This window comes from Rasamsonia byssochlamydoides, assembly GCF_041956645.1.
Source record: "Rasamsonia byssochlamydoides strain NRRL 3658 unplaced genomic scaffold VTN77scaffold_21, whole genome shotgun sequence".
Lineage (NCBI taxonomy): Eukaryota > Fungi > Ascomycota > Eurotiomycetes > Eurotiales > Trichocomaceae > Rasamsonia > Rasamsonia byssochlamydoides.
The window spans coordinates 135,665-159,893 of NW_027192404.1; the positions used below are offsets into that span (position 1 = coordinate 135,665).

Below are 24,229 nucleotides of genomic sequence, written 5' to 3' on the forward strand. Positions count from 1 at the left end.
CTATCTGTCTGTCCCATGGGTACCGGCTCACACACCAAACAAAAAAATAAAATGGATATTTGCTGATAACAAGAAGCATCCACATTTGCCATGCATAAAAGAAAAATGCGCAAGAATAGGATATCCTCGTTTCATCCATTAAAAAATTTGTTCGTCCATTTGCTTTGCTTTTAATTGCAATAATGAGAATAGAACTGGGAAATATGTGATAAGGCTGAAGATGTATCGCATTTCTCGCCACCCGTTGAAGTTGAGTTCGCTCGTCAGAGCATCCGGCTTCAGGCCACCTGTTCATGCAGGAGCAGGACTAGAAGCCTGAGCTGGAGCAGCAGTAGTAGCCTCTTGAGACGCCCAGTGCCCAGCGAGAGCTTCCGGAGGGATCTTCTCCTGCTTCACAAACAGGTCGATGAGAGGCTGCATCGGCTCCATCTCCTTGTCGGCGACAAGGCGGTAGTACTTGGCGACGGTGACGAAGTGCACGAAAGCCATGTTGAGTATCTCGTGTCGGTTGAGGTTCCAGAACGGGTCGAGCCAATGCCCGTGGTACAGGTGGGCGTAGCAGCGGAACATCTGCTTCATGATGCCCTGGCAGTCCTTGTAGAAGGTCGGGGGGAACCCGCTTGACTTGCCGATCCAGTCGTTAACAACTGCAGTCGAAGAAGAATCATTGTTCTGTCCAGCGGGAGTCTGGTTCGAAGCAGCGGGCGTGGAGCCATCCCCAGAACCCAAGGACTGCAACGTCCAGGTCTGCGGCGTGCCCTTGGGAGGGTCTGTAGGAAACATGACGGGGTCATGGATCTTGCTGACAATCCACTTCTCCACCCGATTGATGAATTTGGGCGCCGAGATCTTGGCTGCCTTTCCATCTACCAGCCAGGTGTATGTAAGACTGTTAAATCAACCGCAGTTATTAGACACGACCACAACACTTCCAGGTGGCATCTGCACGTACCGGCCAGCAGACATTGTAGGGCAGGTGGTCTCGTTACAAATAGGCTGTCCAGTGAGAGTGTTCACCTCCTGGATAACCTGCAGCATGCCATGAAGTAGACGATACTGTTCGACAACTATAATAACCAGCGCTGTCAGCCCACGCCATCTTCAATCTCATGAGATTGACACATACTTTGATGGGCAATCCATTCTCCCAGCTCAACATTTTTGGGGCAAGCACAGAGAGTCAAAAAGTTCCCCTTGACGTTCAACGACGCATATTTCTCCTGGAAAAAGTACTTGGGAGAATCTTCGTTGTTAGACCCCCCTTCAATGGACAGATTCGACATATTGGTTACGACCGATGGAGAAGGCGGCACGCCAGGCGTGCCAGGGGGAGCTGCTGCTGCTTGTTGGGGGTGCACCGGGCCAGACTGCTGATTCTGTGTGCCGTTGTTGTTGTTGTTCATCTTGGGCGAGTTGTTATTATTATTGTTATTGTGGTTGTTGTTATTGTTATTCTTGTTGTTCCCTCCACGGCCAAACCCCTGGCGACTTGACAGCAGAGACCGGTCAGCTCAAGGTGGAATATTTGTAGGGCAGCAGCAGGAAAAGGATGATAGCGAGCGTGGGTTGAACAGCACTGTCCAACGTATTCACCACCGCCAGCACATGGTAAAGGGGGGCGCCGCCAACAATGGCTGCGGGGAAAGACTTACACGCTCTGGAAGAAGGTCGCCATTTTGGAAGGCACTGCTCAGCAGCTATCCCAAGAAGCCAGACAAGCAGTTCTCACAATCCCCACTGTACACTACTACCACACAAGCAATCTCTGGGCAGGGAGGAGAGAGAGGTCTGTCCACCCTGAGGCGAGGACAGACTGCCTCTCTCCGTGTCAGTTGTCGCTGTTTCATCGGTGGAGCAACAATCCACAGCGCTAATGCCCACATGCCCCAATCAGGTATAGCGCGGTTCGGAGCAAAGGTGCTGCCGCCAGGTCTCCGACTGTACGGGACTCAGCAGTGAAGTGAAGGATCATTAAGAGGCTGGCTGTCGGTCGAGTGAATGAAGCAACAATAGAAAGTTTATTGAGGGGGCTGGTACATTGGGAGACCGTGCCCTTCCAGCGATCTTATATATCCATTTAAAAATTTTCTCTCCAATTCTTTCCAGCCTCTACCGACCTTCCGTCCACGCTCTCAGCGCAAACAGCATCCAAATCTAATCAGCAACTGCTAGTCACATTCGGTCAGACAACATGTCCTCTTCAGAGGAAGAGGATATTCGGCGTCCGGGACGCAGCACCGATGCGAGTCGAGCCCACAGCTTGTCTGACAGCGAATACGGCGACACTCCAAATGCCCCTAGCGGAGGCGCAGAGAGCCCTGTAGGGTCCGACGCAGACAGAATGAACGGTGATCACGATGATGACGACGCTGATCTCTTTGGTGATGGGTCGGAAGGAGGGCTGGATGAGTATGGATTTGTTCCTAGATGTGTTACAGCCAGGCCCGGGATTTGACTAATTACTTCACAGACGTCCCCATCGAACCCTCGACGACGAAGAGCTTGACTCCGGAGACGACGAGGATCGCTATGACCGAGTAGGCCAGCGCATGGATATTGATCACGAAGAAGATGGCGCGTACGGAGAAACTCTCAAAGTGATGGACATCAGCCTAGGCCGAGCGCCTGAACCCCAGTCCAGCAACGGAGAGGTGTGTACTCTGCTCCTGAAAAGAGGTTGCATACATGAGCTTACTGTTATTCAGATCTACACGATGGCGATTCCCAACTTCCTTTCCCTCGAAACGGAAGAATTCAGGCCAGATACCTACGTTGCGCCGCCGTTCGCCACTGCGTCAACCTCTCTTTGTTGGCGATATGCTCCTGACGACAAGTCAAAACTGCAGTCTAATGCCCGGATCATCCGCTGGGAGGATGGTTCGATGACTCTGCAGCTGGCATCCAACCCGCGGGAGCAGTACAGAATCGCTACCAAGCTTCTGGCGCCTCTTAGCAAGTCGGGTGACTACGAGGCTGAGCTGGACACTCATACCTACTTGGCAGCTGCCGCCGAAACCGCTTCCGTCTTCCGAATCACGTCCCACCTGACGCATTCCCTTACGGTGCTCCCAACAGACATGGAGACCGACGATGCTGTTCAGCGTCTTCGAGAGTCACTCGCGGCCGCCGCGCGCGCTGGCAAGAAGGCCGACGGGGGTGTCACCATCATCGAGGTTAAAGAGGATCCGGAGCTGGCGAGCAAACGGGCCGAATTGGCCGAGAAAGAGAAACTTAAAGCAGACCGCAGACGCCAGCAGCTCGCCGAGCGGGAACAGACTCGCACGAGTCGTCGTGGAGCGTATCGATACCCCGCCGGTGGTCTCACTGTGGGCGGCCTGGAGGACGAAGACGGCATGGCCACGACCCGGGCACGGCCCGCGAAGAAGCCTCGTGCTAACCGTCGGGGAGAGATCTACACGGATGAGGAAGAAGAGTACGATCGGCGCGGCCGCACCAGAGAAGATCGGTACGACGAGGATGACGGGTTCCTGGTGGGAAGTGACGAAGAGCCAGAAGTTGTGGAAGACGATGAGGAGGAAGAAGAAGAACTGGAGGACGAGGACATGGATGCAGAGGGTGAGGATGACGAGGACGTCCGCCCTGAGAAACCTACTACCCGGAAAGCGAGGGAGTCGGCATCGCCCAAGAGGACCAGCGCCGAGGAAGCTGGTGGCGCCGGTTCGCCGCCCGCCAGGAAGAAGCATCGTTATGTGGTGGAATCTGACGAGGATGAGTAGCATGGTCTTGACCTTGACCTGGACCTGGACCTCATGGACCTCATGTTTTCTCTTTCGTCATGTCATGTGCAATAGTCAAGTTACCTGGGAATGATAGACTGGGATAGGGGAAGATGATCCATATGGAAATGAAGTAATAATATGATATTTCAAAAGATCTGCCTCTGCCTTTCAAAAAGCGCAACTCTTATTTCAGACTGCTCTCAGAATTCTGACTGTATAATCGAGATATATACAATAACAATGTACTCTGGCCAAGGCAAAGGTATCTATATAATATCTTTCTTTTATCCCAGAAAGGCAGAAAGACAGATCATCCATTCGTTTATTAACAACCATTCATAAAATAATGCAAAATGCAGTCATCGTCAGGTCATGTCAATAACAAAACAAAAAAAAGGGGAAAAACACCAAATCCAAGATTATATATACGTATACAGTCACATATAATCATAATCATAACGAAACACCATCCGGGTACTCATGCGGTTCGAACCCAAACCTGGCAATAGCCGACTTGGCCATGCCGATGACTTTCAGGCAGAACATGTCTCGCTGGTCAGCGTCAGTGCTTTGTTTCTTCTCCTCTTCCGGGTCTGAATCTGACTGCGTCGTTTTTGTTTCGGTGGGTGGTTTTTCAGGACTATTATTGTGGTAATAGAACCGCTGGCCGAAGCCTTCGGCGTGCCATCGCCGTTGGCGGGCTTCCAGTTCTGTGATCAGGGATAGGAGATCCGGTGTCTGTTCGCATAGAGGTGATGGTGGGAAGGCATTGGGGTCAATTGGCCCGCCGATGACGGCGCGACGGACGACCTGCCGGAGCCATTGCTTCCATGTCGTTTTTGCGCCTTCCGGGTCTTGCGTGATGGATGCCTCGTAGGCGGGAGGGGCGGTCTGCTTCCCTAGATCCTGCGCATCTGCTTGAGAGACTCGTAGCCAGGCGTCCGCCAGCACGCTCAGAAGCGTTCCTAGCATCATAATGTTCTGATATGACGTGGCGAAGGCTTGTGGACACACCTCGCACCGGATAACGGAACGAGCCGTTCGAGCCGCAGTATACAGCGAGTTCAGAGTGTGCACGGTAACGGGAAACGAGTTGAGGGTGGAAAGCGTGCTCAGACAAAGATAGAGATAAGACAGACACGGACATGGCTGTGTCTCTGATGATGAGCCCAGCGTCGCGAGCAATTCAGACGGTAAGTCCGAGAATCGAGTGTCCATGGAGAGCATGGATGAGGCGGCAGAGGTCGTAGAGAAATCGGGCCAGGGTGTGGCCGTTGCGGATATTGGCTGCAGGTTATGAAATTGATCCAGCTTTACGGCCGGATCGTTACTGTCCTGAGCACCCGGTACGACTGGGCGATTGAGGTAAACGGGTGGACACACATGGAAAGACTCCGATGGAATGACAGACGGAGACCACTCCTTGTCCAAATCTGCGATCGCACCAGAGCCAGCCGAACCCATTGAATTGATACCATCGTTCTCCCGCATACGTTTCTTCGGAGGACGACCCATCTGTTTTTGTATTGAGTAGTGACAAAAGAGGGACTGCTTCATACATCGGTGGCAGCCCGTTGGCTCGCCGGAACACTTCAATTTCCGTTTTCCTGAGACAAGCATATCGGGTCAGCATCAGCTTTGTGGAAGAATGCTGATGTGGAGCAAACTCACTGCATTCATCGCATGCTGCATGTCTCTTGGGTAGCGTATCGGCTGTTGGGAAGTTGGTGTCATGAGACATGGCCATGCCGAATTCAGCTCCGGAGGTTGCGGCGACTGCCATGGCGAGCTGCCTCGAAGGATACTCAAACAATCCAGTTCGTAGATGATGTGATTTTCACTCTCGGGAATTGACAGAGGACCTCGGAGGCTTTGAGCCAACATCCAACATCAGACGATAACCAACCAACGCGGGTGAGGGGCAGCACGGCCGTTACGCCCACCGAGGGGCTGCGACTTTCGATTGTAATATGTGCTTACGTTGCTGGTGCTAGCTGTGCAAGAAATTCGCTGGTCCTGAGGGTGCCTGAATTATGACCTGACTGGTAGAAGCTTAGAATTCACGCCGGAGTGTAGCGATACCTAGTATGTAAGTGTTAATATTTCTGGAGACAGGCACAACGTTGGATGGACCTAAAATGAGGTTATCGTTGTTAGCCCCGACGATCTCCAAGCCTAACTTAACCTTGAAACTTAAGTGGCTTTGGCGGCGGAACCAACCATAACGGCAGGCGGTCTTAGTATTAGTTCGATTTATTCTTTTATCTCTCTACTGCAATCTCCGAAACGATTACATACAGGAACAGCTCAACCTTGTCAGAGCTTCTTGTCCCGGACAATATGTGCAAGAAATGATTTCCTCACTCAGACGAGCATGCGCATTCGCAGTCGCCCATCCTCTGCCCATTCCGGGAGCACGTCCAGCGGCCGTGCGATCCTTCGCATCGAAGCGCTCAGCAGCCCTGGATGGTGAAGAACCGGACGAAGAGGAGCTCAAAGCAGCCAGGGAGTGGCTGGCGAAGCTCCATTCCAAGACAATTCCGCGCCATATTTGCGAGGTGTCGTTTAGTCGGTCGAGTGGGCCAGGAGGGCAGAACGTGAATAAGTCAGAATCCATTGTCATTGAGGGTGTCTTACAAACGAGAAAAATAGCTAATTACATGCATTGAACTTACAGAGTCAATTCGAAGGCTACTCTGAGAGTACCGTTTGATTACCTGTTGCCCCTGGTGCCGCGGCTCCTCCATCAAGAACTGCGATCATCCCGCTACGCTACAGAGAGAACGGACAGTCTCGTCATCCAGTCTGACGAATCCCGCAAGCAGTCCAGCAATGTCGAATCGTGTTTCGAGAAGCTCCACAAGTTGCTCGAAGAAACGGCCAAGGCTGTCATTCCGGGCGAAACGTCGGAGGAACAAAAAGAGCGAGTGAAGAAACTGTAGGTGGATGTCCCTTTTGCACTCTTACAGCGTTGGCATTGGAGAATTTACCTGACAACCTACAGTCAAAAGGCAGAAAATGAGGCCAGACTCAGACTTAAAAAGCTGCACAGCAGCAAGAAGAGTAGCCGACGGGGTAGTAAATATGATGAATAATCTACGAAGGGACTATACACATATCTGTGATCAGGGAATACGCCCTTTTCTTTCGACCAAATAACGCCATGGAAAATATTCATCATGCCAATACACTCCTAGTTCTCCGAACCTGCTTCTGCCTGGAGAACACGCTCCGAACGTTGCAGCGTGGCAACGACCACCGTGCGCAAGGCCGGGTCTAACTCCTCAATCTTCGACACCGGCTGCAGCCATTTGACTATCTCCTGAGCAAGATGGCGATCCAGAGGGTATTGCTTCAAGCGACTCAGAGATGTACCAAATGCTCGAGGGAAGTCTGGCGAGGTAACCTTGATACCGACGACGGGAGCCCTAACATGGCATATCCGTGTGTGGTAGCTCTCCGGTGAAGTGGCGACCTGTTTCTCAACAACATGCTCCAAAATCTTTCGCAAACAAGGGACGTCTTCGAATTCGAGAATCATATCGAAGAAGTCACGCCCAAAAACCGCGTCGTTCCCGAATTGGTTCATCGCGGCGTCAAAGATGGCAATCGGAATGGCTCCGCTGAGGGCTGGTGTCGAGCTGAGATTTTGAAGCGCGCCCTGATCGACTTCGGCATCCTTGTCCAGACTAGGATTGATGTCTTCAGCAGTGACCTTGGGAAGGGTAATCATATCCGCATTCGGATCGTCAATTGAATCTTCTGGCACAGATGTCTCTGTTTTGCGTTGATCAAGTCCTAGTATCCGCCGTCGAGCGGCGATCTTTGCGATGTAGATCATCTCCAGTTTTCCGTATTGAATCCAGAGATTCTTGGAGGTCTTGCAAAACCTGAGACCGCGCTGCATGTAGGTTCTTGCCAGTGTCATGTCGGCATGATCGTCCAGGGCGTACTTGGCGGCATATATCCATAGGTCTACGTTGGTAGGATGTAGTCGAAGAGCGTCGGTGAGGATTTGTGACAGTTTTTTATATGCCTTTTGCTGCCGGGCATATTCGATGTACTGAATCCATAGCCCGAGATCCCCGTGGAATTTTCTGGTCGCGCGATCCAGGATGAAAAAGATGCGTCGCTGTCCGGTGTAAGCAGGAGTTTTGATGCCCAGTCTCTTGACTCTCTTCCGCCGTAGGAGATCCAGATTCATCTCATATTCCGCATATCGCGCATAATCGGAAGGCTGCGACCCTCGGGCATTCAGTTTATGTTCGAAATCGGATCGTTTCCGGGCGATCGACGTGATTTCCTCCTGCAAGTTCAGTTGTCAGCGAAGAGATTCGACGTCGCAAGAATGCGCACGATCTACCTTGCTGAAGATCTTTTTCCTCTCATATTCCTTCAGCTCCGGGACTGACTTTTCGAGGTAAAAGCGTGCCTTGTCACTGGCGTTTGACATGGCGTCTCAATGAGAAACAGTAGTTATTTGGTGAGTCTGAATGCATGCGTTCGATTGTAAAATTAAAAAAAAGTTGGTCCCGCCGAGGTAGATGTCCCAGTCGGGTTAGGGCGATTGTAACGCCTCCAAGTCGGTCCACCGCGGAAGCAGCGCAGCTGTCCTTCTTTTTAATTAATTCGCAACGGACACTCAGGGGCCTTCGTTGCGCCTCTTTCTGTCCATGCTTGGCAGCGTGTCTTTTCGTTCTCGACGCTCTTTTGGTGATCCTTTTTAATTAATTAATTCGATTGCTTGATTGCATATCGCGGTTCCTTTCGTTTCTCCCGCCCCCATGGCTCCCAAATTCAGGGACGGGGATGCCGTCGTGGCTGTAAGTCAGTTTAATTCCCAAGAGAACGCACACTTGCTGATTGTCCCAAGTTTAATGGGAAATGGGTGTCCTATGCTCATACCCTCTTCGCCGCCCTCGCCTTTATCGGTGCTTTGATTGTGGGCATCAGGTTGCATTACCACAAAATCGTGCAAAATGAGTACTACGGCTACCCGGATGAATGGTTCCCTTCGGTCTCTGCGACGATTGGCGATCGGTATCCTGAGCGATCGGTTTTCCAGATCTTCATCGCGATTACTTCTGGTCCTCGATTTGCCCTGGTTTTCCTCTGGTATGTTTTGACCGCGCGACCGAACGCGACGCTGCCGAAGATCGTTTTGGGAACGGGCCTTTTCAGAACTTTGACGTGCGGAGGTTGGACCTATGTGACTTCAACGGATGATCATGACTGGCATGATATCTTCATGATCTCCTACCTCGTGGCCACTCTACCGTGGACGCTAGGATGCCTCGCGCTGAGCCCCAATAACCGTCGCGCGGTCAAGTACCGAAAGGTGTTCGCTAGTCTTTTCTTCGGCACTTTGGTGCCGTTGATTTATTATTTCATCCAGCATAAAGTGCACAAGGTTCCTGGTGGTGAGTAGACCACGATATCAATGCTCTTGCTGGAGGCTAACTGTCCTAGCTTACACCAAGTATGCTTTCTTCGAGTGGTCTCTCATCCTTTTCGATGTCGGATTTGATGCAGTCACTGCACTTGACTTTGAAGCCTTCGAACTGGTTGTGAGGGATGTCAAAGGAGTCAGCAGAGGGTATGTGCAGTGGCTCCCAAAATAGACAAATGTACAGTGCACAGTGATTTTCGGTCGCTTTGGATGTAAGAAGACGCTTTTTAACCAGGGATGAACAGGCAATTGAAAACTACGGCAGACGCTGTGCTTGAGAAGGAGTATGTATATTCGGGCCAATGAAAAAGGAAAAAAAATCGAGAATAACAATTCCTTTAGGAAAGACAAACCAGTGGGGAAGACATTTGGCGACGGTTTCGTTTGGTCTGAAGCAATCGACGCAGCAGCTGACGTTTACAATGGGGTAATGCTCGAAATGAAAAGTAGACATGATCCTCTTTGCTGACGCAGTTCAGTTTGTTTTCTGGTCAATTTTTACTGCCCTTCCTCTCCTCGTATGGTGTACGTACGTTCCCTGGATCGGCATTGGTCGTGTCTAATTTCTTTTTTAGTCTTCCCTCTCTGGCACATGGGCATTTCCGGATACGAAATCATGATCGCGGCTACAACATCGCCGTTGATCTTGGCGGTTCCGTCAGTACGATCCTTCGCGACACGGAATGCATACGTCTTTCATTTCCTGTCGCTGACCGGTCTGCTGGCGTACCTGGTCCACGATCCGGTATATCGCTTGTTCACTGTTGGTTTCGCAGTCGCTATGGGCTGTCTGGCGTGGTCCGCCACCTTCTTCGGCGAACGTTCTCAAGTTACACGGCTGGAGTCTCGTATCTGTGCCTTCGCTATCGGGTTGATCGCTTCAAGTGTGGCCAAATTCGCGTGCAAATCAAACAATCCGATCTGGCCGATCATGCATTCTGAAAATGGAGGATGGAACAAATTAGGATTATTCCTGGCCATTCTGGCCACCCTACGATCGACGAGAAGGCCTGCCGTTACTGGAGGGGACTATTTCCCTTCCTCTGGCAAAAAGGGTTCCGCGATCCTTGCTGGCGTGGGTCTGGGCGGACTGTTCTTCTGCTTGCATTCTCTCCTGTCGGATTCAAGTACCATGATCAGCTGGGTATGGGAAGGCTTCCCTATCCGAGGTCCGATTGCGGTACCTCATGGCACCTGGACCCTCTTCGTGATGGGTGCTGGTCTCGTGTTTGGCTTATTTTATCCGCGTCTAGCTGGGTCCTGGACGGCCTTCGGAATCGGATCGCTGGGTGCTGCAGTGCTCACCTGCTACAGCCATTGGTTTGGTTTCTATGGTGGTCTCGTTCTCGCCTTTTACTTGATGGCTGTCACTCCCGTCTTGATTTCATCTGCTGTGCGCCATACTCCTGCCCCGACATTCGGCTTAGGCTTCTTCGTTTGGGTCTTCTTGGCTCTGTTCCATGTTTGGGTCGTTGCCTATGCGTTCGTTCCTGGTGGTCCTCTTGTGAGAGAGCACACGGATTGGTTGATGGCTGTTTCGATGCTGTCAATCGGTGCTGGCGTTTTCTCCGCCGCTGTGACGAATTCTGCTCCCGCCAAGAAACAATTTATCAATCCCAATGGTCGGAAACAGCGCTCATATTACATCTATACCCTTGCAGTTTTACAGCTCCTTTCAGTTGCTATCGCGTATCTACGCTTTCCTACCAATGATTATACTCCCTATCACAAGGAGGACAAAGTTGTCACTGCGGGCATCTGGACGATACATTTCGCTCTGGACAATGATATGTGGTCCTCTGAACGCCGCATGTTCAATCTTATCAAGGAGGCCGAGCTGGACGTTTTGGGGCTCTTGGAGTCGGACACTCAGCGTATAATTATGGGTAATCGCGATTCGACCATGTTACTCGCGGAAGAACTGGGGATGTACGTGGATTACGGTCCTGGTCCTAACAAGCACACATGGGGTGCCGCTCTCCTTTCCAAATTTCCGATTTTGAACTCTACCCATCACCTTTTGCCTTCCCCTGTGGGTGAGCTGGCACCAGCGATCCATGCCACCCTGGACATGTATGGCGAGATGGTGGATGTGGTAGTTTTCCACTCCGGTCAGGAGGAAGACCCGGAAGATCGCCGCTTGCAGACTGAGTACCTGTCCAAGTTGATGGGTGAATCACCTCGTCCATTGATCTTGCTCAGCTATCTCGTCACGAAGCCACTTGAGGGTAACTACAACACCTATGTGAGCGAGCTGAGTGGGATGAAGGACATTGATCCTTCTGACTGGGATCGTTGGTGCGAATACATTCTGTACAAGAGATTGAAACGGACGGGCTACGCAAGAATTTCCCGTAGCACCATCACGGATACCGAACTTCAGGTAGGTCCAGCCGCACGTTCTTCTGAGGACTTACTAATTAACAATCTGACAGGTTGGAAAATTCGTGATCGGTGAGCCTGAACCCGAGCATGACATCCGTGTCCCTGAGGAAATGGTTCCGGAAGGCTTGCGTTTCCCGGCCTTGTTCCGCGGCGAAGGAGTCCGCGGCCATCGGTATCATGTCTTTGATGAACCAAGGTATTGGCAGTGATCGAAATGCAGCAGCTTTGTCATGGCAGGAGCTCGACCATGTAAGAGGATATACGAGTGGAGTTATTATCGATATAAAATGATGTATTTCTATCAGTCTAGCTGCGGAATAATGGGAGGCAGTCATCGGTCATCGTACTCTAATCTGAAATTACACCACTGCGGATACTAGATTCTGATATGCAGGAGAAGAACGAAGGTTCTAGGACCTTGACTGGGATATTCTTGTCTACAACTACACTCTAGTCTTCCCCACATTATTATACCAGGAGAGCACATGACCATGAGCAAGTAGCTATGCATGTACGGTACTGGCGAGACGCACACCAATTACCTACTTAGGTAACTATCCAAGTCTCTAACTAGCTGGCGTACGTATACCTTGGCATGCGAGTTTATTCTTGAAGCTGACATTATAAAGGTACTTGCCTGATGTAAAGTATGCCTAGGACGGGAGAGTAGAGGCAAGTAGTCAGTAAGTCTACGATGGATCTTTGAGCACCTCGTTTATATTCTTTTTTTTTTGGCAAGTTGTATTCCCCCTTGATTACTTCAAGTATGTGGCGCTGAGAAGTGTACTTACTGTACATGCTGTACTGTTTTCGCTCTTGCCACCTCCTTTATTCATTTCTTGTCTCCAGTTCCTTGCTGGGAACCCATTTTTTTTTTAGAAGTGTCCGAGACTTTCTCAAAATAGTTATGGAAGGAAGAGGTTCTTGTGAACTTTCTTTTCTATTCTGATCTAGGTACTTTGCTGAGTCAAGTAGATTTCTTTCAAGATTTTTCCATTCTTTGTTTTGACCCCAGAGCAGCTGCTGGCCACCTACTAGTGGCGACTCTGGCGAGTATGCAGATAGATCCCTGCATTCCGGAACTACAGACAGCGTGCTTTCAGTTGGCATGTGTCTAGGACTTTAACATAGTGTGTCTTTCCCTTGAATCATCTATCCATCATGTTCATGAGCACGATTATTGTCATGCTCCGCCAATTACTGAGCCATGAATGATCTCCTTAGGAATGCAACACACGTCACCAATGCCCTGAGGACATGTCCTTGGTACTTTATCTGTTCTGGTTCCACCACCATCCTCCCCATCCACCAAACCCTTGTTGAACTATCCAGCATGTTCCATGTACAGGCTGAAACTCATTCCTTCGCTCAAAGAAAGTGGCAGAGAATTTTCTAAGCAAAGTTTATCAAAGAAAATTGGTGTCTGATCTGTCACTAATTTTGGTCAGTACAGTTGCAGTAGAGTCTGGTGGAGAATGAGTCGAATAAAGAAAGCTGACTATGTACTGTATGTACATACGCAATGACCTTCCTGATGTCATGCAGGGATATCACTCAGGTGGGTAGCTGAACTTGTGTCTACTGTAGAACAGCTAGCTGCTGCCAGGCAGGTAGCTCTGCTGCCCTGACTTCAGCTCTACCCCCTTCTCAGCTTATCTATCTTCTTTGCCGGCTATTAGCAGGAAAGATTGTGAAGTCGGAAAGACATAGTTGAAGAGAGGTTTGTGCAGTGAGTAAGTATTCATGTGTGTCAATAGTCTATTGAGACTTCTATTGTTTCAAACCGTGGCTGACTTGTGATCAGTGTTTAGGTAGGTATTGTATAACAGCTCCAATTTTGTCAGCGCATATCATATGCGGTACCGAAACATCGATTCGGCGAAAAGGAAGTTCCAGAACAAAGAAAGAAACCGAACAGAAGATCTCAAAATAGCCATCCTCGTGCAAAGTTCTTTGTTGTGCTTGTCCGGGAGCGGTGTTGCGTCTCTCTCTCAAAAAGATATCTCCTCTCCTGCCTGTTTGTGTTGTCTGAAGAAGCTGCTTGCAGAGTATCCGTATCCTGGGGTGATTATGTGCAGAGAGAACTCTCCATCCTTTTCTGCTCTGGTCGGAAGAGGCCAGTGCCTACGTGTTGAGATCAATTTCCATCGTGCCATTCCGGTCTCCACGGGTTATATTGCTACAGGCTACTTTCCTTACTTGAATTAGAGACGGTGAGTTGAACAGAGGATACAAGTGAGGCGCTTGCTGACGATAGCAGTACCTCTCGAGACAGCAATGGCAGACGAGAACTCATCAGACCGACCATCAAAGCGCCTCAAAACTGGCCGCAAACCCAACAACCCTCGTCTCGTGGGGTCAGCGGCCGTCGATTGCAAGGACTTTGCAAACCGCGGCTCAGGCACATCTGCTTCTACGTGTGCCGCTTCTGGAGACACCGAACTACTCAGGCCTAGCTATTTTGCAGAACACCAGGGTCAGGCCAACTTGCCTCCTGCTGCTTCAGCTTCCAGACATGTCTCTCCCAAAGACAACGCAAAATTCAGTCTTAGCTATTCCCTATCTCCATCTTATCGCGACAATTCTCGTTCTGTATCTTCACCAGAAACTACCCAGAAATATCGCGTCCAAGACGTCGAAGACCCTTTCATCTCACCGCTGGGATCTGAAGGACTTGGGTCACCTTATCGCGAGTCGATAGAGGAAGACAACACGAGCCAGCGCAGAGTCATGTGGACGGAGGAGCGCTCGCGATCCCAACGGGAACGTCAACTATTGACTGTTCCACCACCTCCATTCAGTCCCTTGGAGCGCTGGGACTATGAGCGGCGACGAAATTCGCCTTCCTTGACGCAGGCGCAGGTTACGCAGGGCCGTCCACGTAGTATGGAGCCGCCTTCTGTCCCTATTCTTTCGCAGCCAAGTCCGCCCAAGAGAGCCTTTGTTCGCGGAAGCAGTGTGCCACAGGAAACTGCATGTGTACCGGAAACAGATGGGAGATGCTACCACGCCGGTTTCACACACCGCTCTCCAGGGGCGCGACCCAACGTGTGTACCTATGACGGGATCCAAGAAAGCCTGGATGCTCTCCGCAACACCATTGCCAACCTGACTGGGAGGACTGGAGAAGAGATCGGCGTCCGCGATGACAGCTCCAGTGACGAGCGGCCTCCATCGAAGGAGGCCGCACAACGACGACGACCGAGTGTGGGGCTCAATTTCGACCCGGAAAGCGAACGCCAGCGCGAGCTCGAAGAACGAGCAGCGGCCGAAGTATACGGTCAGATGTCGCCAATTGGTGAGTGCAGATATCTTTGGTTCGGAGTGATCTTGATCTTTGTGGCCATGTTCCTCTGTCTGTTTCTGTATTCGTTTGGAGTCATCAAATGAGGTCAAGCAAACAGCATGATGATGTAATTTGAGAGAAATACTACCAGTAATCAGCTTGAGATGTACATTATAGGATTTGCTACAATCTCCATGTATTGTGATGATCAGCTTGTGGTGCCCCCCTTGCATGCATATTTTCCGCTAGAACATACTCCATGCATATGCATATCCATACACGATCTTTCTTTTTAGGGATGTTAATTGACATACAGAATTAGACCCACTCTCTGGCATTTCACGGAATGATCCGCAACCACTGACAGGCAGAGGATCGGCGGCATCTCGACCAGTCGTCCAAGGACCTATGAGTTGGCTGAGCCATTATTATCAGAACTCGTTAAGTGAGTGCAGCCACAATCCTGGAACTGAATCGTTAATAATCAGACGCTGACTATCCACAGACTACCTAATGGGTGACTCGAGGCTGAACCAATGGAGACGGCGACTCAGGCAAGAGACATCGGAATCATCGTCGGAATCATCGTCGGAGTCAGCAGAGAATCAAGGAGAAACGAATCAAAAAGGAACGTTCAAGGTACCGAGTAGCAGTCTTGACTCAGGAAGCGAGAAAGAGAATAGTAATAGGGCAGACGACGAGGGCGAGGACAGAAAGAACAAAGAAAATGAACCGCCGCAGAAGGGGCACAGGAAGGAAGAAGGAGAAGAAAATGAACCATCACGAGGAGAAGCTAACAAACCCAAGCCCAGACCAACTTACCATGACGGCAGGGTAGGAAAGCATAGCCTGAAGAGGCACTTTCCCCATCGACCCTCGTTTCGGCGGATGAAGACCTGGGCCGGGGAACGGATCGAACAGGCTGTGATCAGGATGGAGGAACTGGGGCAGCTGAAGAGTTATCCATCTTTCGACAGACCGATGAGGAGGGATAACATGTCGCCAGCAGCGAGAGCAACGGCACCAGCTGCTTCTGCAACATCGCCATCACCGAGTCAAAAGTCCGATCAAGAAACACAAACACAAACACAGAGAAAGAAGACAAGTACAGCAGCACGGGCACAAGGCTCCCGCCAGGACACATTAGTAACGCCAGCGAGAAGGAACCCGACGCGAGCAGCAAGATCGAGAAAAGTAAGTTCAAATGTTGGGAGAAGGACTATCAAATTGAAATCATCGACGATATGTGATTGTCAACGCAGGAAGTGACCAGCTTCTATTGGAAGTAATCTTCTGGTAAAAAAGAAAAAAAGATGTACAGGCTTTGAGAGAACGTATGTACATGTGCCGTACAATTCGTCGTGTTTTTGGGTTAATCATTGTCATCAATCAGTTGGGATTTTAGGTTATGTAGGTTCCCTTTTCACAACCTATATTTATTTAGCACAGTGTATTGGAACAAGTAATGCAGTCTCCATAGAACATCAGCAAGCCCTGGATTCTTCTTTATTTTCGTAATCTGCACAAATAATCATCGTGATATCGCCCATGTGGATATGTTGACTGTAATCTTTGCTCAATATGGAAAGTATGCGTTACCAAGTGTGGGCGATGCAAACAGTGCAAACACTGCAAACATGGTGATGAGATGAGCTCCAACTCCCCGAGCAAAGGGAGTTTCATGTGAATGAATCTAGAACATCGCTCTCGTGCTCGTGTCTCCTGCTTGTGCCGAGAAAAGAAGCCGATTGCGAAGAATAGAAATATGACAAGGTGATATTCGATTTACACAATCGGGTGTGAAGTCCTTCTCGACTCGATTGCTTGCTCGCAGGCTGAGATCGTAACGAGATCGGATAGCGGATCAGTCGTACGGAGGTCTTCAAGATGTTCACCTTCACGCCTCTTCTCGGGGCTCAGTCCTCGTCCTCGAAGGCCTCGCAATCGATCCTGGAACTGGACGGTGGAATCAAGATTCTCGTCGATGTCGGCTGGGATGAGACGTTTGATACGTTGCAGTTGGCGGAGTTGGAAAAGTAAGCTACACACACCCGCTCACCTCTGAACTCAACTCTTCTTGTCTTGCTTCTTGTCTAACGAGAATTGGAATTTCAGGCATGTTCCTACTCTGTCGCTCATCCTGCTGACGCACGCGACACCGGCGCATATCGGCGCTTTTGCCCATTGCTGCAAGGCGTTCCCTCTCTTCACCCAGATCCCTGTCTACGCGACAAGCCCGGTGATCTCGCTTGGACGAACGCTCCTCCAGGATATGTACGCTTCTGCGCCGCTCGCCGCGACATTTCTGCCCAAAGCGGCCATCGCGGAACCCGGTGCGTCGACGTCGGCCGCGTCGGCTGCGGCATCATCGGTGGCGGCGGGGAACGAAGGGAGCAGCAACAATGAGCACGGCACAGCGGGCGGCATTTTGCTGCAGCCTCCGACTCCAGAGGAGATAGCGCGATACTTCTCCCTCATCCATCCGTTGAAATACTCGCAGCCCCATCAGCCGCTTCCCTCGCCGTTTTCGCCACCCCTTGACGGGCTCACGTTGACCGCCTACAGTGCCGGACATACCGTCGGAGGAACGATATGGCATATTCAACATGGAATGGAGTCGATTGTCTACGCGGTGGATTGGAATCAGGCGAGAGAGAACGTGGTGGCAGGTGCGGCGTGGTTCGGAGGCTCCGGTGCCAGTGGGACAGAGGTCATTGAGCAGCTACGCAAGCCGACCGCGTTGATCTGTAGTAGCAGGGGCGGAGACAAATTCGCGCCTCCCGGTGGGCGGCAGAAGAGAGATGCGCTGCTGCTGGATATGATCCGGAGTAGCGTTGCCAAAGGAGGCACCGTGCTGATCCCCACAGACACGAGTGCTCGCGTCCTGGAACTTGCCTACACGCTCGAACACGCCTGGCGTGATGCGGTGGAGTCTACGGATGGCGACAATGCTCTTAAAGGGGCCGAGCTTTATCTGGCAGGAAAGAAGGCGCACAGCACGATGCGGCTGGCAAGGAGCATGCTGGAGTGGATGGACGAGAGCATTGTACGCGAATTCGAAGCCGCAGAGGGTGGTGATGCGGCTGGCCGAACACAAACGAGGACCGACAGTCAGGCAAAGAATGGTGCCAGCCAGCAAGATAAAAAGACAAGAGCTGGACCCTTTACCTTGAAGCATCTGAAGATCGTCGAACGCAGGAAGAAACTGGAGAAGATTCTTACAGATGGCGCACCAAAGGTCATTCTCGCCTCCGATTCGTCCCTCGATTGGGGGTATTCGAAAGAGACGCTCCGCTACATAGCTGAGGGCTCACAGAACCTGATCATTCTGACCGAGTCGTTTCCTTACCGGCATCCTGACGATCCCAAAGAACCCGAGAAGATGACTCTGGGTCGTTTGATATGGCAGTGGTATGAAGAGCGCAAGGACGGTGTGGCGATGGAAAAAGCTTCTGATGGAGAGCTGCTCGAGCAAGTTCACTCTGGGGGGAGGGAACTTCCAGTGACGGATGTGCAACGGGCACCGCTCGATGCAAACGAGCAGTTGCTGTACCAACAGTATCTCGCCACGCAGAGGCAGCTTCAGAACACGGCTCAGGGCAGAGGCGATGCCACCCTTGACACTGCTGCCGATGCGCTTGACGACGGAGCGAGCTCGACATCATCAGAGGATTCCGAGTCGGAGCAACAAGGCCGAGTTCTCAACTTTTCGACCTCTCTGGCCCACTCCAATAGGAACAAACTCGGCTTGAGAGATGAGGACCTCGGCGTCAATATCCTTCTGCGGCGAAAGGGCGTCTACGATTACGACGTCCGGGGCAAAAAGGGACGCGAACGGATGTTTCCGTATGTTGTCCCCAGAAAGCGGGGAGACGAATACGGAGAGTTCATCCGGCCTGAGGAATACTTACGAGCTGAGGAGCGCGAAGAGGCGGAGATGCAGCGGCAGCGGAAGGCTGGCGAGACGAAGCTTGGACAGAAACGCCGATGGGACGAGACGGGTCCAAGTGGCAGACGGCTGTCGGGGAGTGCCAAGCGCCAGGCGCTGTCTCGAGACGGTCAGAAAGCAGCCAGTATGGAAGACGATCTCAGCTTACCAGACGACATGGCTGTGGACGGCGAAGAGGCTGCATCTGAGGATGAAGCGGAGGAACAGACATTCGAAGGGCCAGCGAAAGCGGTGTACAACAGATACACGATTACTGTCAATGCACGCATTGCCTTTGTGGATTTCATGGGGTTGCACGACAAGCGTAGTTTGGAGATGCTGATCCCCCTGATCCAGCCACGGAAGCTGATCCTCATTGGCGGCATGAAAGAAGAGACTACGAGTCTTGCTGCTGAATGTCGGAATCTGCTGGCAGGCAAGGATGGCGTTGATCAATCGGCTGCAGTCGACATCTTCACCCCGGTTAATGGGGAGTCGGTTGATGCCAGCGTGGATACCAATGCCTGGGTAGTCAAGCTGAGCAACAACCTCGTCCGGCGTCTGAAGTGGCAGCACGTCCGGAGCTTGGGGGTTGTTGCTCTGACGGCGCAATTGAAGCCTCCAGAGGTCCCTACGTCGAGCAACGAATCCCCTGAGTCGGCAAACAAGAAGCAGAAGCTGCTGAAGGAAGAGACGGGCACGGTTTCCACGCCTGTCGACAACGCGTTGAAGCCGTCAGAATCCAAGGTCGAGACGTTCCCCGTGCTGGACGTGCTGCCCGCCAACATCGCTGCTGGCACGCGGTCCATGACCCGGCCACTGCACGTGGGCGATCTGCGGCTGGCCGATCTACGCAAGCTGATGCAGGCAGCTGGCCACACGGCCGAGTTCCGAGGTGAAGGAACGCTGTTGATTGACGGGCTGGTGGCGGTGCGGAAGTCGAGCACGGGCGCGATCGAGGTCGAGGCCGCGGCACAGTCGTCGATGATGACGGCGGGCAAAGGCGAGGGGAGCTTCCTGGCCGTGAAGCGGAAGATCTATGAAGGACTGGCTGTGGTGGCGGGGGGTTAAACAGTTCACTTTTGACTCACTGATTTACTCTACTTTCTCTGTACTATAGACTCATATGACGGTAGCCGCAATGGATGATTATGAATCGGTTGACATTTATGTTTTTCACCAACACCAATATCCCCAACCTCTGCATGATTCTGGAGAGCATATGGCTATGGCTACGACTGTGACTCTTAACCCTAACTCAGTGAAGCTGCCGCTCGTTAGTCATACCATGACAGCAGCAGCAGAACATCAGGTTGGTAGTAACTATAGAGTCATAGTCATAGTCAAAGTCATCTCGTCCTCATCCTCATATAAAAGGATAGATATACTCCATAAAAACAACACCTCATTCTGCTCCTTTCTCTCTGTTCTTATCAACCCCTCTACAAACAAGTCCTGACCAAGAAAATCCTATCTTGGAGTCCTTGAGCCCCTCGTTAAAGAACCCATCCCATCTCCCGCTTCTTCTAATAATACTAATTATTTAATAAGCATGCCCCGCGGCATCAAATACAAATACGTAACCACCAACGGACTCCCTCCGCTGGATGGCCTCCCGCCGAAACTGGCTCTGGAGCTGGAGCAGGGACTGGGACAGGGGCATGGGCATGGTGCCAGGGCCGCCGGGATCATAGGCAATGGCAATGGTAGTAGCAGGAGCCATCAGTGTGGTTGTCATACTCCTCCTCCTTACTGTCCTGTTGATCCTCCGCCTCCGTATATGCCTGTGTCTCCGCAGCAGCAACAACAAGCAGGACCACCACCGGTAACGACGAGAACGACGAGTACAGCTGATACAGGCTGTGATAGAGGGGGTATACCAGATCGTTCGACGACGAACATGGGCATGAACCATTATCATCGTTATTACTGTTATTCCTACATGTCTCAGAATGAGGCTAACGCCAACACCAACACTATACCGTTTCATTCTCATTCTCATTCTTGTTCTCATTCTCATACCTGTCCTGACCCTCCTCCCTATTCTCATTATTATCCTATGTGCTATCCTATTATACAGCCCTCTTCCTTCTCCTCTATCCATAATTCTCCTACTCAGCAGGGTTGTTGCTGCTGCCCGTCATATCAATCCCAGCAGGAACTGCCATCACCACCGTCATCACCAGCATCATCACAGCAGATCCCTACAAGGGAGAGGAACAACAGCCCTACTGCACCAACAGAAGTGCCACTACCACTACCTATCGGATCTATCATCCCTGGGACGAGGGAGATACCACTCGTGATTCCATCATCATCTTCACCATCGTCATCACCATCGTCATCCGGAACAAAACCAGAAATGGCAACAGGAATAGGGGTGGGATTCGGATTCGGTTACATCTTTCCCGAACACCACACAACCATCCACCTGATCGAGCCTGAATATGCGCCTTTCAATCATCACCACCATGACCACCATCATCAGCAGCAGCATCCGTCACGACCATCGCCACCATCATTCCGCTTCTCCGTCTACAAAGTGTCTACTTCGCCCACCATCGCGGAGTTCATGAAGCGGGTGTGTTTCTGTTTCTGCAGGAACAAAAACCACGACCTGAATCTCGACGGGTATCTAGTTGCTAGTTCTAGCGTTAGTCATGACGATGGTAATGACGATTGGGTAGGCGATGGGGTCTACGCCTACGGCATAATCGAAACCCTCCCCCTCAGCGACGGGCAATGGGGTCGAGGCCAGGAATTCTGGATCGGTGACGATAGTATGGCCGCGATGAGGAAGCTGGTGCACTCACTGACTCTGGCGGATGTTGGGTGGGATAAGACTAGGGGCACGAAGAGGGCAGGGCCGGTGTGGATTGCGACGACGGTTGTGTGGGAGTGAGCAGGATGATTTATCATGTCAAGATATGTACTGTATGGATGTACATATCTGCTATGGGGTATGAGATGCGATTGGAGCTGGTTGGTTGAGGTGTTTGTCTTGTGTTGGATAGACATATATGTAGAGTGATGACAAAGATAAGTTCCATAAAGACTACAATACAATGGACAACTTTGAGTTCAGAGAGGCCTTCTAGGCCTAGGACAATAGTATCAGGCAAAGAGAAGGGTTATTTAATAATTGATAACTGACTAAACTAACTTCATGTAGTAGGTAGGTAGTTGAATGAAACTTATCCTCCCAACAGAATAAAATTAAATAACCTCCCAGAGGACTTGGACGACGCCAGAAAAAAAAAAGTAAAGAAAGTAGGGATTCTTGCCGTTCCCAGTCATATAATAATATCAGGTAGAAATAGCTGGAAACCAAGCTAGGTATTTCCATGTCTCAGCATCAATCACACGATTGTTTCAGTATCAAGAATGCCTGCCATCAGGACTTCTTTTCTAGTGCCAATATAAGCTAGAATACTTCTTAACTTAGAAAGAATCATGCATCAAAACACCACGCTGTCAGAGATTGAAAACTGCTGAATTTATATAAATTCATATGATATGATATGACGAAAAAAAAATCTGTTCATCAAGTCATCAAGTCAACTAGGTCATCCTATTTCGTTTCTTCATGTTCCGCCCGTTCCATCAGCGGCACCCCCTCAATATCAATATCATCGTCAACGTCAAAAATCTCCTCGTCGTCCTCTTTCGGGACATCTCTGATCGGTTCACCCTGTTGCTGCCGTCTCTTCCGGCGTTGATGCAGATATATTATATAGCTGTAGCCTGCCACTTCCGCCGCCGCGACGATCAACCACGCGATCAGGGCCAGCCTCGACCACCCCCGGTAGTACAGGCCCGTGCCGACGTTGAAGATGCCTAGACTCAAAACGGCGCGGCCCAGCCACCGGTGCAGCGTCGTGTAAAGTGACTGGCGACGTAGCTTGACAAACACAGCGTGATGCTTGTACCCTAACGCGCCCTGCACGAGCACCGCCGAGACCACGACCAGACCGATGATCTTGTGCGGACCGAGATGTTTCGATCGCAGCAGCATGTACAGCGCGCTGCCGACGGCCAGAATCGACGCAGTCAGCTGCACGATCCAATGATATTTGAAACTCTGCATCAGGGGCAGTCGGATGAGCACACCGCCTGCTCCGAAGAGACCCATGAAACTGATCGTCATAATAATCCCGTGGAGCTGGACGGCTGATGGCCAGGCATTTGCCTCGTTGTGGTTGTCCTTTGCAGAGGATGCTTTCACCAGCGACACGCCAAAGGACTGCATTCCAGGCTGAATCGACGGGATCGGATCCTGCTCGTCTGCAATCAGAGTAGACGGCATATCGACCGTCAGAGCGCCGTGCGAGTCATGGATCATCAGATTGGCGTCGCTCTCCACCGTGTAAAAGATCTGCTCCGTGTTGCTGGCGTAGATCCACGGCTGCGAGGGCGATGCCACGTCGATCTTTTGCGGCCACCACTGATCACACGAGTAGCAGACGAATTGCGCGTAGTAGTCCTTTGACTCGGTCACTTCGGCATGGAGCACGCCCACTTCGGTCGTGTTGGCGGTAGGGACCGTGGGCATGACATGTCCGCTGGCGGTGCGGATGCTGGCCGTAACTGATTCCCGGCTGGGGTCGGAATAGACCAGAAACATGAGCGCGCCGGCCATGCCCTGGCCGATTCCCACGGCGGTCCAGCCGCCATTTGCAGAAGGCTGGGCCTGCAGACTGACAAAGATATCCCGGCTGTGAGTCGTGGTGTTCGTCTTGGTCGCGACAGCCATGCAGAACTGCGGCTTGTCATGACAATATTGGGCGCCCGCTGCGACGGCGGGAGACCATTGGAATGCGGCGGAGATCAAAGCTAGTAGCCAACGTCCTCTTCGACATGGCCACATTGTTGTCTAATAATCAGAATAGACACCCGATTGAGCTGAATAACAGCTGAGGTAGACGGCAGGCAGGCAAATTGATCGGTCGATCAACCAATTGATCAACTGATTCACCAAGAGAGACGACGTGAACAGCAGATCTCTTGTTCGTTCATTGATAAGGATCGATCTATCTCATCAGCTCGTCCAAGTGTAACAAAGGGTAGTGGACTAGCTTACTCCGCAAGATCTGGGTGTAAAAATAAACTGTATTAGTCAGCAGTGACCCACCAACCAGGCTGAATCAGCCCTTTCTTATCTTTCGATTTGATAAGCCAGTGCCTGCAGTCTCTTGAAACATACGAACGGGGACAATAACCCAGGAGACATCTACTTCATCTGAAGCAAGTTCTGTTAAGTTCACAATTTGATCCTGATCCTGCCATCAATCTAAAAAAAAAAGTCAGCGCTGTCTACAGAGTACTCCGTACCTGTAGCATACTCCGCAGTCTCCGATCGATCCCCACGAAAAGGATCAAAGGATTGAGTCATCCACGTGATATCACCCCGTTTTAGCTCGCTCCCATGTGGAGAAGCTACG

General features: G+C 51.1%; 11 protein-coding genes across 11 annotated transcripts; 7 read left to right on the forward strand and 4 right to left on the reverse strand.

Annotated features, from left to right (window-relative positions):
- Positions 1 to 291: 291 nt before the first annotated feature.
- VTN77DRAFT_3059 (uncharacterized protein) lies at positions 292 to 1,675 on the reverse strand (the record flags this gene model as incomplete). The annotated part of the gene is made up of 4 exons (XM_069418967.1): positions 292 to 889; positions 953 to 1,067; positions 1,127 to 1,488; positions 1,653 to 1,675. The coding sequence occupies 4 exons, from the start codon at positions 1,673 to 1,675 to the stop codon at positions 292 to 294; spliced, it is 1,098 nt and encodes a 365-aa protein (XP_069278859.1).
- A 516-nt stretch (positions 1,676 to 2,191) lies between these two features.
- VTN77DRAFT_3060 (uncharacterized protein) lies at positions 2,192 to 3,737 on the forward strand (the record flags this gene model as incomplete). The annotated part of the gene is made up of 3 exons (XM_069418969.1): positions 2,192 to 2,409; positions 2,471 to 2,651; positions 2,706 to 3,737. The coding sequence occupies 3 exons, from the start codon at positions 2,192 to 2,194 to the stop codon at positions 3,735 to 3,737; spliced, it is 1,431 nt and encodes a 476-aa protein (XP_069278860.1).
- Positions 3,738 to 4,193: 456 nt separating this feature from the next.
- Positions 4,194 to 5,523, reverse strand: VTN77DRAFT_3061 (uncharacterized protein; the record flags this gene model as incomplete). Its single annotated transcript, XM_069418970.1, has 2 exons — positions 4,194 to 5,347; positions 5,412 to 5,523. 2 exons carry the CDS (start codon positions 5,521 to 5,523, stop codon positions 4,194 to 4,196), a joined length of 1,266 nt encoding a protein of 421 aa, XP_069278861.1.
- A 568-nt stretch (positions 5,524 to 6,091) lies between these two features.
- VTN77DRAFT_3062 (uncharacterized protein) lies at positions 6,092 to 6,835 on the forward strand (the record flags this gene model as incomplete). The annotated part of the gene is made up of 3 exons (XM_069418971.1): positions 6,092 to 6,345; positions 6,418 to 6,678; positions 6,745 to 6,835. 3 exons carry the CDS (start codon positions 6,092 to 6,094, stop codon positions 6,833 to 6,835), a joined length of 606 nt encoding a protein of 201 aa, XP_069278862.1.
- Positions 6,836 to 6,933: 98 nt separating this feature from the next.
- Positions 6,934 to 8,193, reverse strand: VTN77DRAFT_3063 (uncharacterized protein; the record flags this gene model as incomplete). Its single annotated transcript, XM_069418972.1, has 2 exons — positions 6,934 to 8,046; positions 8,104 to 8,193. The coding sequence occupies 2 exons, from the start codon at positions 8,191 to 8,193 to the stop codon at positions 6,934 to 6,936; spliced, it is 1,203 nt and encodes a 400-aa protein (XP_069278863.1).
- Positions 8,194 to 8,524: 331 nt separating this feature from the next.
- Positions 8,525 to 11,783, forward strand: VTN77DRAFT_3064 (uncharacterized protein; the record flags this gene model as incomplete). Its single annotated transcript, XM_069418973.1, has 8 exons — positions 8,525 to 8,563; positions 8,614 to 9,160; positions 9,210 to 9,336; positions 9,435 to 9,473; positions 9,532 to 9,616; positions 9,669 to 9,714; positions 9,765 to 11,572; positions 11,625 to 11,783. The coding sequence occupies 8 exons, from the start codon at positions 8,525 to 8,527 to the stop codon at positions 11,781 to 11,783; spliced, it is 2,850 nt and encodes a 949-aa protein (XP_069278864.1).
- A 2,068-nt stretch (positions 11,784 to 13,851) lies between these two features.
- On the forward strand, positions 13,852 to 14,964 carry VTN77DRAFT_3065 (uncharacterized protein; the record flags this gene model as incomplete). The annotated part of the gene is made up of 1 exon (XM_069418974.1): positions 13,852 to 14,964. The coding sequence occupies one exon, from the start codon at positions 13,852 to 13,854 to the stop codon at positions 14,962 to 14,964; it is 1,113 nt and encodes a 370-aa protein (XP_069278865.1).
- A 409-nt stretch (positions 14,965 to 15,373) lies between these two features.
- Positions 15,374 to 16,129, forward strand: VTN77DRAFT_3066 (uncharacterized protein; the record flags this gene model as incomplete). Its single annotated transcript, XM_069418975.1, has 1 exon — positions 15,374 to 16,129. One exon carries the CDS (start codon positions 15,374 to 15,376, stop codon positions 16,127 to 16,129), a length of 756 nt encoding a protein of 251 aa, XP_069278866.1.
- Positions 16,130 to 16,747: 618 nt separating this feature from the next.
- On the forward strand, positions 16,748 to 19,859 carry VTN77DRAFT_3067 (uncharacterized protein; the record flags this gene model as incomplete). The annotated part of the gene is made up of 2 exons (XM_069418976.1): positions 16,748 to 16,896; positions 16,976 to 19,859. The coding sequence occupies 2 exons, from the start codon at positions 16,748 to 16,750 to the stop codon at positions 19,857 to 19,859; spliced, it is 3,033 nt and encodes a 1,010-aa protein (XP_069278867.1).
- A 481-nt stretch (positions 19,860 to 20,340) lies between these two features.
- Positions 20,341 to 21,690, forward strand: VTN77DRAFT_3068 (uncharacterized protein; the record flags this gene model as incomplete). Its single annotated transcript, XM_069418977.1, has 1 exon — positions 20,341 to 21,690. The coding sequence occupies one exon, from the start codon at positions 20,341 to 20,343 to the stop codon at positions 21,688 to 21,690; it is 1,350 nt and encodes a 449-aa protein (XP_069278868.1).
- Positions 21,691 to 22,359: 669 nt separating this feature from the next.
- On the reverse strand, positions 22,360 to 23,655 carry VTN77DRAFT_3069 (uncharacterized protein; the record flags this gene model as incomplete). The annotated part of the gene is made up of 1 exon (XM_069418978.1): positions 22,360 to 23,655. One exon carries the CDS (start codon positions 23,653 to 23,655, stop codon positions 22,360 to 22,362), a length of 1,296 nt encoding a protein of 431 aa, XP_069278869.1.
- Between the last annotated feature and the right edge of the window lie 574 nt (positions 23,656 to 24,229).